At 42.3% G+C, this 12,545-nt stretch overlaps 1 protein-coding gene across 1 annotated transcript in view; it reads right to left on the bottom strand.

Moving 5' to 3' along the window:
- Positions 1–12,545, bottom strand: part of LOC138735780 (eyes absent homolog 1-like) — a 254,304-nt gene that overhangs the window by 129,585 nt on the left and 112,174 nt on the right. Inside the window, exons 4-6 of the mRNA XM_069884202.1 lie at positions 11,524–11,590; positions 7,167–7,309; positions 3,155–3,277 (exon numbers count right to left, since the gene is read on the bottom strand). Coding sequence (XP_069740303.1) covers positions 3,155–3,277; positions 7,167–7,309; positions 11,524–11,590 — 333 coding nt within the window. The remainder of the gene's footprint in view (positions 1–3,154; positions 3,278–7,166; positions 7,310–11,523; positions 11,591–12,545) is intronic.

Below are 12,545 nucleotides of genomic sequence, written 5' to 3'. Positions count from 1 at the left end.
TTGCTGCCAGAGCCATTGCAGTGGAGCACTTCCACTAGTGGAGACCTGAGAGGAGCGAGAGAGTGGAGATGCAGCACTCCCGTTGGGTCCAGCTGCCCAGTCGACTGCCATTGGCTCTGCACAGGCTTTGAACGGTCCATTGAGGGATCAAATGGTGGTTTTAATTGAAATCCCAGGACCATGGATCTGTGCCCAAGATGGTGGTGTCTATTAATCAGGGAAGAGGAGGATTGGAGCACCAGAGGACGGGAAGATTACCCCCCCACCCATCTAAGAAGGAGAAGCGGAGGAGACAACCTGCAGGGACGGTGACTACAGCAGCGGATCAGTGAGGGGAGCCTCTGCGGCTGAGGCTCCAGTGCATGCAGTGGGCTGGTGGCGACTCAAGGTGAGGAACCCAGGGAAGCTGCAGGAGACTACTGTCGGGAGACTCGTGCCAGGCTGTGGACTGCCTCAAACTGGCTGGACGGGCACCCAAGTATCGGAACTGGGATGCGAGGTGGTGCCGAGGGGTTCCTGACTGCGTTGGAGGTTCAGATCTGGTGGTCAGGTTGCCACTGGTCTGGACTCTATGTGGTTGTGGAAGCACTCAAAGCAAATCTACGGGTACTCGATGACTCTGGGGGGACGGGACTCTCTTTTGTTTCTCTCACTCTGACTGTAAGTTTGACTATAAGAGTGTAAGAGGTGTTTAGGACAATTCCTGCAGTAGCAAATCTGTCTGCCCTTGCAAAAAGAAATTTCATGTAATATGACACAGTTTCATTACAATGATAATAAATTGAATCTTGAATCAGATCCAATTTCAATATGTTTAAAATTAAATATCCACCATAAGCAAAGACACAATTTGATATCCAATCTCTCTCTCATACACACACGCACTTATATTTTCCAAAAATTTTCTAATTTAACTGTTTAATTTCAATGGAATGTTTAACCATATTAAAGGCTCCACATAGATGAAAACTTTCATTTTCCAGTTTGAATTCTTAATAATGACATGTAAAAATGTGGTAAAAATGTCACTTTGCGTAATGGTATAAAATGTACAATAAAGTAGCATTTTTATTTTCCTCTAGATTCCAGCACTTGCTGTATTTTATGTCTCCATTTCACAAGTTAAACACTGTTTCTCAGGTTCAGTTCCATGGAAGTAAGTGGTATTCAATTTTGAGGTCAATTGCAACGTGTGGGCGCTGTTACATCGCGCGTTTACCACATGGAACTGGGTAAAAATGATTATGCCAAATGTCTTGAAAGAAGAGTTACAAATTTATCAGGTGAAGGCACTTTTCTTGACTATTGCATTTAAGCAGCTTAATTCAACAAGCAGCCTGACTTTTGTTTGGAAAAGTATTAGGATAATGGAACTGTATTTAATGATGTGTTAAATTAAGCACTGAATAGATGTTTCAATGTACCTAAATGGCTGGAGGAGATAATGAACCAAAGAGAAAAATTCATACAGGATGCTAAATCTTACACTATTTCATGAGAGCAGTTTATGTAAATGAATAATTTTTGGAATGAGATATTTCCTGTTCTTCTGACTGATTTTTTTTTAGCGGGGAGGTGAGTGTGCAAAGGTGTTTGGGAGAGTTATAGAAACAAAGTGAAATTAAGAAACATGGCACTGATTGAGGCTTCCCTGGAGATTTCCTTGCTCACAGTTGTAAAATTCCACCACGGCATCATGATGGAACAGGAGTGAAACATTTAAGTGAGGAAAAAGGTAGGAGTGAGTATAAAAGGAGAAGGTTGAAATGGGAGAGAATTGTTCTGTGGTGACAAAATAGTGGTGAGATGATTCATTGCTTAATAGTTATCTTCCTCTAATGCATTGTAAGAGAAATAGAGCCTCCCCCCCCCCACCCCCCCAACCCCAAAAAAAGTTTGGTAGAACAGGCTGTAATCAAATGCAGGTCAGTCCATTGAGCTGAGCTTTAAATTCTCTGTCTCATACATCATTGAGGCCACCTACTTCCAGCTATAAAAATTGTTGGTCTTTGCTCCTACTTCAATAGTGTTACTGAATTACTCATTTACAGACTTCTCTGTTGCTTCCTGAACTTTGCCTTACATACATTCCAATTAATTAAACACCCTGCTGCCTGCAAGCCATCACCTATGCATTCTGTTTTCACTGACCTTTATTACCTTCCATCAACTCAAGCACAGAATACAAATATTTGTGATGATTTACAGATTTGCTGCATCTCTTTAAATTTAGACATACAGCACGGTAATAGGCCATTTCTGCCCACGAGTCTGCATCACCCAATTTACACCCAATTAACCTACACCTCCAGTATGTTTTGAACAGTAGGAGGAAAGCTGAGCCCCTAGGGAAAACCCACACAGACATGGGGAGAACGTACAAACTCCTTACAGACAGCATGGGATTTGAATCCCGGTACCGATTACTGGCGCTAACCGCTATGCCACAGTCCTTTCATGTCTCTTCCAGTCCTTATGATCCAACTTTTGTCCTTTTGCCTTTTTTAAAAAATAAGTTCCTTCATTCTTTCATTTCCATCTTCAGTAGCAGAGCTTTTTGCAAAGTTCATCCTTTCTAAAAGCACTGTTAAAACGCTCCAGATTTTGGTATTTACCTCATCTCACTTTACCTGTATATTGAGTCATTTCTGATACTTCTGCACCTGAAGCTCACTTAGTAACATTCTTGTCTCTTAGCCAGCAATTTGCAGATTCAAGTCTAGCTTCTAAGACTTGAACTCTTAAATGTAGGTTGATAACATGGGGAAGTGTTACAAACACATTATATTATAGAAGGGAGATGACCCTGATATCCGTGCCAATATTTCTCACTTGGACAACATTTCTAAAACAGATAACCATGATTGTGCGTGAGAACATGCTGTGCACAGTTGAGTTTCCACCATTACAAAGGCAGTTTTACTTCAATAATATTTGTTTGGCTGTACAATGTATTGAGTCGCTCTGGAAAAATACCACATATTTCCCCTTTTTGTAATATTAAGGGATGTTGCTATGGTACGGGAGCCATTTTAATTGATGTTCTTGTTATTTATCTTACCTATTTGGCATTATTATGGCCATTCTGATACATGACACAGATTCCTGTACAAACTAGTGGTTGAAGACATGCTTAGCTCTAGCAAGTACTAACCATGCATCTGGTAGCTGTAAGGTGCTTGTCCTGGTGAAGGTGTACTGAAGCTGGTGCCGTAGCCAAGAAATCCCGTCTGTCCTGGTGAGTGTGCCTGGCTCAGACCATCTTCTGTCTTGATGCCTAATTGAAAGACACACTGTTACTCCAGGAAGATGCAAGTCAAACTGCTGCACATCTGTTCACATCCTTTCAAGAGGTCAACTGAAAGCTATTTATCATTGTTAAATGTTGGTCATTAATTCAAGTTGAGTGAGTCATCCTGTTTTGAGATAATTAAGTATTAAAATATTGCTCCCTATTCCTAATTCAAGACAGCGCAGTACATCACAGGCAAAACTCTCCGCACCATTGAGTAAATCTACATGGAACACTGTCATTGGAGAGCAGCAGCCATCATCAAAGAACCACACCACCCAGATCATGCTCTGTTCTGCTGCTACCATCAGGAAAGAGGTCTAGGTGCTACAAAGCCTATGCCACCAGGTTCAGGAACAGCTGCTCCCCCTCCACCATCAGATTCCTCAACAACCAACTCAATCAGGGACTCATTTAAAGAGTCTTACTTTGCACATTATTTACTGAATATAGTTTGTTTACATTTCTTTCTTTTGTATACTCATATTTTTCTTGAATATAGTTTGCACTACAGGTACACGATCCTTTATCTGGACATCTAAAATCCGGAAAGCTCCAAAATCCGGCAAATGGGGACCGGCCGTTGGGGGAGGTGGCCGAGGGACTGCGGTTGGGGGAGACGGCCGAGGGACCGTGGCTGGGGGAGACGGCTGAGAGTTTGGAAGGGGTGGGGGTGGATACGGCAGCACAATTCGGATGGGCTTCCGAAATCCAGAAAAATCCGAAATTTGGAACACACTGTCCCCCAAGGGTTCTGGATAAAGGATCATGTACCTGTACTGATAAGTAGAAATTCTGCCTGGCCTGCAGGAAAAAAGATTCTCAGAGTTTTATCCAGTGCCATGTATCTACTCTAACAATAAATCTGAACTTCAAATTTGGATTATTATACTGCTTGCTTGAGCTGCTATCGGCAGTGTCTTAACCAGTACATCGTTGATTTGGCCCATGAAGTTGGGTTGGCATGGTTAATGTGGCAGTTAGCACAACATTACTACAGTGCCAGCGACCCAGGTTTGAATCCAGCGCTGTCTGTAGGGGATTTTTACATTAGCCCTGTGTCTGCGTGAGTTTCCTCAAGGTGCTCAGGTTTCCTCCCACCCTTCAAAACATCTGGGGATTAAAAGTTAACTAGGTGTCACTGGGTGGCATGGGCTTGTAGTCCAGAAGGGCCTGCTACTGTTCTACATGTCTGAAGTACTTGCTGGTTCACAGTGAAACTAATTTTTTTTGCATCCTGTTCTTTCAACATTTCAATAAATTTTATCATCCAGGCTACATTAGGGACATATCATAGTGACCAATTATCTTACCAGCCATTATGTTTTTGGATGTAGATGGAAACTGATCACCCAAAGGAAAATGATGCATTCACAAGAAGGAGAAAAATAAATGTGCAGATAGTCTGTATTGGGCTTGGGTCACAGAAGTTGTGACAGCAGATCTACCAGTGTGCCACCATATGTCTTCTGGCTTCATACACTCCAGCTTTCAAAATCAGTCCCAAGAATAGATAACTTGCCAAAGGGCTCAGTGCCGCAGTGTTGGTTTGCCTTTACTTTAGGAGTTAAACAGGAATGTTTGCAGGCTTTATTTACTTTCTATAAGATGCTGGAAGATCCTGCTATGTTTCTCCTGCACTTTTGTGTATCCCACTCAACCCAACATCTGCAGACTTTCTTGTTTAACCCAAGCAATGGACCATTGTTATAAATCCTGTAACCTACAATTCAGTTAACTCGTTGCCCCAGATGGTGTGAAGGAATTCTTAGAAATAATTGTGCAATTTTTCCTCTGTGAAAGGGTTAAGATGATTGTAAAATCACTCCGAAATGTCCTTCTGTTTGGTGAGTGACATTGTACCTTCTCAAATGTATGTAAATTTCAATCTCCGGAAAAGCAAAAAAAAAATGATATTTCAGTTTACAGCTTCACATTTAGACCTGAGAATTGGTTTGCAATGTTTAAAGTGCAGCAGATTTTAACATTTCAGGTTAATATTTAATGCTGAAACTTGCCGACATATGGTATATTTTCTTCGCCTTGATTTTGGTTTTCAATTCTTGATTCCATTACCGAATGAATTGTCTGGGTCAGAATGATACACTGCCATCACTTCAAGGTTTATTTTTAACAGCAAGAGCCACTTGAAAATGTTCCACAGTTCAGAGTGAGCATGGGCAATTCTGCACATCAATCAATTTGCCACTCGATTTCGCAGGTCATTTCCACAAACTTTTCTGAGATAGTTTAAGCAAAGAAAAATGGATTGGCAAACAGAGACCTTAAGCAGCAGTGTAAATTGACCGCAGCCACTCCGTAAGAAACAGGCCTAATGAATGTGATGTTCCCCCTCCGACAAACTCCCCAACAAAGGAAGGCTGTGGAAAAGTGCCCTTGTGTAAAAGACCATGTCGGGTCACACCGGAGGTAACTATGTTCATTTTTTTCAGAATAATTCTAAGGTTTCTGTGCAAAAATGCCCATTGAGAGCACACCTGGCTTACAGGTAATATGCCATGCTTAACCGCCATTTGATGTTTATCTATTGACGATTCCGCTTGAGTTGCCCAGTCAGAGCCAGCTCTTCAGCGCTTGACGTCCTGTTTTGCGGAAACTGCCAAAATGTTTGGCCTGGAAGTCAGCCTGAAGAAAACTGAGGTCCTCCATCAGCCAGCTCCCCACCATGACTACCAGCCCCCCCACATCTCCATCGGGCACACAAAACTCAAAACGGTCAACCAGTTTACCTATCTCGGCTGCACCATTTCATCGGATGCAAGGATCGACAACGAGATAGACAACAGACTCGCCAAGGCAAATAGCGCCTTTGGAAGACTACACAAAAGAGTCTGGAAAAACAACCAACTGAAAAACCTCACAAAGATTAGCGTATACAGAGCCATTGTCATACCCACACTCCTGTTCGGCTCCGAATCATGGGTCCTCTACAGGCATCACCTACGGCTCCCAGAACGCTTCCACCAGCGTTGTCTCCGCTCCATCATCAACATTCATTGGAGCGACTTCATCTCCAACATCGAAGTACTTGAGATGGCAGAGGCCGACAGCATCGAATCCACGCTGCTGAAGATCCAACTGCGCTGGGTAGGTCACGTCTCCAGAATGGAGGACCCTCGCCTTCCCAAGATCGTGTTCTATGGCGAGCTCTCCACTGGCCACCGTGACAGAGGTGCACCAAAGAAGAGGTACAAGGACTGCCTAAAGAAATCTCTTGGTGCCTGCCCCATTGACCACCGCCAGTGGGCTGATCTCGCTTCCAACCGTGCATCTTGGTGCCTCACAGTTCAGCGGGCAGCAACCTCCTTGGAAGAAGACCGCAGAGCCCACCTCACTGACAAAAGACAAAGGAGGAAAAACCCAACACCCAAACCCAACCCACCAATTTTCCCCTGCAACCGTGTCTGCCTGTCCCGCATCGGACTTGTCAGCCACCAACGAGCCTGCAGCTGACGTGGACATTACCCCTCCATAAATCTTCGTCCGCGAAGCCAAGCCAAAGAAAAGAATTGATGATAATTGGCTATAAACTCAAGAGATCTGGAAAATAAACTTTATAATCAACAGTTCACTGCTGGTATTTAAATGAGCCCAATTATTTTTCTGATAACTAATCTTTGAATATTTACAGCCTCCTAAGGTAATGTTTTCTATGTTAAGACGTTTTCCTTCAATTTAATGCCACATGGCCAAACCACATATTGAAGTTAGAGCTCCTTCCACATAACTATTCCAAACATAAAGGGTCAAATTGAAGCTTTCATCCAGTGCTGTATCAAATTGATGAGGTTGACTAAAAGTGAATTCTAATAAATGCACTGTGGCCTGCTTGTCCACATGAAACTGTACTCACTGTAGGAAGGTAATCCATAGGGTTGACTTGGTGGTGGGTAAGTAGCATATGCAGTGGCTTGCTGAATCCCTGCAGTGTACTGCGCTTGTCCATAAGCAGCCATGCCGTGGAGGGAAGGTGGAGGAATAATGTGGGGGTATGATCTAAGTGGGATAAATAAAAAATTAATAAATCATCCATTACATTACATCAGACGTTCATCACACGTGCCTGTAAACGATCAGAATTAAGATTAGAAACGTGACTGCACCGCCGAGGCAGTCTGTGAAGAACTCATCCCAGAACAAAGGCATTAACCAGAGTCCCAATGCCTTATCAGCCGAAAATGCTGACATTAATCAGCTGGTCAGGAAAAGCTAAACAGCGTTTCAGATTAATGACCTTTCATCAGAAACAGGGAAAGGGGAGAGAGAGTGGAAAAGGAAAGAAATGGGGGTCAGAGCGAGCCTATAATTGAACGGAAGGCGAGATTGTAAATTACTGAAAAATATAAGGAGTAGTGTGAAAGAATTGGAAAATGCATTTGTGAATTGGTTGCAGGCAGTATGCTGTGCTTAATTTTAATTTATATCTGTGGGCTGGTAGGCACTGAATTCAAGACATCCTGAAATTAGAGTTCTTCCCATATGACTAGTGGGAAAGGTCAGAGGGAGCATTAACGAAGGCCGATGTGCAGATTCCACAATGGGTCTTGAGGAGGTGTAAATAGGGAAGGATGAACTCAACATTGCAAAGAGAAAAAAAAATTAATGGTGAAACGAGAAGTACAAGGACTGGAATGCTGATCATCTACCATTGTGGAACTCAACGTGAAATCCTGGACCTCAACGTGAAATCCTGGACCTCAACGTGAAATCCTGGACCTCAACGTGAAATCCTGGACCTCAACGTGAAATCCTGGACCTCAGCGTGAAATCCTGGACCTCAGCGTGAAATCCTGGACCTCAACGTGAAATCCTGGACCTCAACGTGAAATCCTGGACCTCAACGTGAAATCCTGGACCTCAACGTGAAATCCTGGACCTCAACGTGAAATCCTGGACCTCAACGTGAAATCCTGGAACCCTAGTTTGAGAAGTTTATGGAAATTATTTGGTTCCACAGCTCAAGCTGTAAGAAAGCTCTATTTCATGAGTTTTGTAATCTTTGTATCCTGAAACCAAGGTTCCCTTCAAAATTTAGGAACACTTCCCTGTTGTGCTGACCTCCATAAACAATCATGCTCCTTCTTAAATTCTCAATCTGATTTTGGCTATACCCCCCCCCCTCCCTTGGACCCCCTCAAAGTTTATGGCACCCTTCCCTGTGAAGCAGTCAAGTTTAGTTGGTTTCTTCCATAGTTCAACTGAATACATAAAACACACAAAGAATAATTTGTGATTTCAGTCCTTGCCCCTTCCCCCACTTAAATGTGCAGTGGCCCCTTTGTGGTGGGGGGAGGGGAGTAGGTGTGCCTATGGCCCCTTTTGAGAATGGCTGTTATATACCATTTCCACCTTCAATAGGCAAACAAATGACATCCATGACAAGAAACCTGAACCAGTGACGTCAGGTACTTTAGCTGCTGAAAGTATTCCTGAGTACTCTAAATTGGTGTCTGTGGTAGACTTGCAGAAACCTGCAGGTTGCCATGTTGACGAGGGAATGAGTTGGTTTGGCCATCTAATGTTGATTGGAATTATGCAGAATAGTCAGGTCTTGAAGACAATCAATGCAAATTATTGGTTTGAGATAAACATGGCTATTTTGAAGTTTAAAAAAAAATTAATTTTAGAGATAAATTACGGTTACAGGCCTTTCTGGCCCTCAAGCCCATGCTGCCCAAAAGGGTTAGATTCCAGCCTGTGCTTTCTCAACCTCACTCAGCTGAACATGTGTTCAACATCAATGAGGACCCCAGAAGGGCTATTGAAAGGGATTATCAACCACTTACAGGTTAGTTGCTAATTGATCACTTGTGGCCTGCTGCCTCCATTCTGCATATGTTTGGTGCTCTTTGTAATTGTTTCAAGTTACAAAGGTCTACAGGGAGCACAATGGCAGGTGTTGACAGACGATTTCCTGACTTCAAGGTTTCCGCACAAACCTGTTGCCCCCAAGAGTGGCTCTAATAGTAGGCATTCCCCTTGGGAGTACAGAAAGCACAGACCTCATAGATAGCACGTTGAACTTTTGGACAGGTTGTGGGGAGACTTTGAGGAATGGATTTGAGAGCACTCATTTGGAAGCCACCCTCATGCAAGGTATGGAGAGGATTTTCTTTCAATCATCCACTTGAGAAGAACTAAATGAAAGATGACTATGCTTCAATAAGAAATTGTTCCCTGAAATTTCCCAAGTATTCTAGCTACAATTAAAAGCAGGGCAAGGACCACTCTGGCAGTAGCTGTCAAGGTGAGTGTATCAATGAACATTATCTCTGACCACCTTTCAGGCTGTAATAAGTAATTGGAACACAAAATATAGGAGCAGGAGTAGGCCATTTGACCCGTTGAGCCTGCTCCGCCATTTGGTTGCTGATCAGGCCGCGAACTCAGCTCCACCTACCTGCCTTTCCCCCCCCCCCCCCACCACCTTTAATTCCCATTATTCAAAAAGAACTAAATGAAAGATGACTATGCTTCAATAAGAAATTGTTCCCTGAAATTTCCCAAGTATTCTAGCTACAATTAAAAGCAGGGCAAGGACCACTCTGGCAGTAGCTGTCAAGGTGAGTGTATCAATGAACATTATCTCTGACCACCTTTCAGGCTTTAATAAGTAATTGGAACACAAAATATAGGAGCAGGAGTAGGCCATTTGACCCGTTGAGCCTGCTCCGCCATTTGGTCGCTGATCAGGCCGCGAACTCAGCTCTACCTACCTGCCTTCCCCCCCCCCCCACCACCTTTAATTCCCATTATTCAAAAATCTATCCAATCGTTTCTTAAATATATTTAACGAGGCAGCTTCTACTGCTTCCTTGGTCAGACAACATCTCAGTTTGCTGTTCAGTGAAGTCTCTCCTTTCAAAGGGATTACAGTTCATTCTTTTTCACCAGAAAGACCTACTCAGGCTGCAGACCTCGCCATACTGCAAGCGTCTGCAGGTTACTTTGCTGGCACCCTACAGGACTCACCCCTCTGATGAAACAAAAATGGATTCCACTCAATCATTGTCCAACTCTATATGACTAATTAATATATTTTTCTGGTCAATGGCAATATTCAAAAGTATTATAGTCAGAAGGCAGAGAAACCGAGCCTTCGCTCCACCTAGTCCATGTCAACCCATCTCCACTAATACCACTTACAGGTACACAATCCTTTATCCAGAACAGTGTGTTCCGAATTTCAGATTTTTATGGAATTCAGAACAAATGCCAGCTGCCCCAGTTTTAAGTCCACCTGAAATGTGCTGCCGTATCCACCCCTTCCTATCGTGCTGGCGTTTTCTCTCTCCCCCTCGCCCGCCCGAGTCGCACTGCCGTTTCTCCCCCCTGCCTGTCCAAGTCACGCTGCCGTCTCCCCACCCCCCCCCCCACCTAGTTGCGCTGCTGTCTCTCTTTCTCTCCCTCCGCCAGGAAAAAGAAATGCCGGTTTTTGGAGCTTTCCGGATTTTAGATGTCCAGATAAATGTACCAGCATTTGATCAGGCAGTTGTTTGGTGACAAAGGCCTTTATCTGACCACATGGTTGATCACTCAGGAGTACAATACATACACACGCCATGTACGAATGTGACAGCCAGTATCAGTGCTGATTTTTAAAGAAAACATAGCTTCAGGTTATTGACCTGTCGTCAGTTGCTTATTCATATCATAATAACTCAGGAATCAATACGAGACCTTCAGTTGCAGTGGGATATCCAACACTTTTTGGTCTATCCCAGTGGTTCTCAAACTTTTTCTTTCCACTTACATAGCACCTTAAGTAATCCCTGTGCCATCGTTGCTCTGTAAGGGATTACTTAAGGTGGTACATGAGTGGAAAGAAAAAGGGTTGAAAACCACTGTTTTAAACGTACCTAATTGACTCGTTATGTGCCCGGTTTCATAACTCCAAAGGAAATGGGCCAATGACAATTTTTCTCAAGCAGAATATTTTGGTAACAATTGGGTCTAGAGCAGTGGTTCTCAACCTTTATTTTACCCCACTCACATACCACCCTAAGTATCCCTTACTAATCCCAGTTCACTGATGACATAGGGATTACTTAAGGTTGGAGATGAGTGGAAAGAAAAAGTTTGAAAGCCACTGGTCTATCCCATGCCAAGGATAATATGAGCGTTTTCCAAGTTGGGTAGATGGACACAAGAAGTAGAAATGAAATAATGCAATTTAAATTAAAACTAAATATTACAGAAAAGTAACTTACTTTGATGTGTAAATCTGCGATGAAAACTGATGTGGTTGTCTCTTACTGAAGATATCACTCCTAATAGCTTGAGGATGTAAAACAGACAAGTGAATGAATGGCAAATAACAAAGAAACAACAAATGTAGACGACAGCATTTCATCACAAAAACACCTTATAAGCACAGTTCATTGGTATCAATCAAGATTTACTGTGTGCTCAGAATGTGACTAATTTACATAAATACTAATTAATCAGGCAAAGGGATTCATCAATGAGATGGGAACAGTGGAAATCTAAATTTAACTCTGTAATATATTTCTGTTCATCTACAGCAAAGACATTATCTGTTACAAAGTACACAATATGGTGAAAGTTCTTTTTTCATTTATAATGTATTTTTTTGTCAATTAGAAAGTGATACACTGTCTAAATATTCATAGAAATTACATTACATGCACAGTAAGACTAGGGTTAAATGTAAACAAAAGGGGCAATTACAGATCATAACACATGATCAAAATAAATTGCCATTTAATAGAATAAATACGAAAGATAGGTTGGAGTCTGGGTGGATAAGGAATAATTGTGAAATTGCACAAAATAAAAGAAGGTGCATGTCTGAGAGAGTTTTGTTGCTACCCTGTGATAGTCCTTGGATTACAGTAACTTCACTTTAGAAACATTGCAGCAAATTAACTACTGGGCAAAAAATGTGTTCAATTATTTGAAATGATAAACCTCTTCATAAATTATTTCAATGCACATAAAACACTCAGAGGAAACCTTTGAAAATCTCAGTATGGATGACAATTGTAAGCGATGGCATTGATTCATATATCATATTGTTAAAGCTTCACGAGGAAAAGTTGTCAATGCTAACCAACCAATTGTAGGGAGGAGATATCTTAGCCTAGCACAGTACAGGTTTTAAACATCAAATGTGATTGAGGGTGCACAGAAGGCTGATCAGCATTCAATGAAATAACAGATGATGCTTTATCAAAATTCATTTCTATCAACCATTATCAATATGAAAATT

Source organism: Narcine bancroftii, chromosome 6 (genome assembly GCF_036971445.1).
Source record: "Narcine bancroftii isolate sNarBan1 chromosome 6, sNarBan1.hap1, whole genome shotgun sequence".
NCBI classification, from domain to species: Eukaryota; Metazoa; Chordata; class Chondrichthyes; order Torpediniformes; family Narcinidae; genus Narcine; species Narcine bancroftii.
Note: the sequence above shows the minus strand (reverse complement) of the source record. Positions and strands in the feature narration are given on the sequence as shown.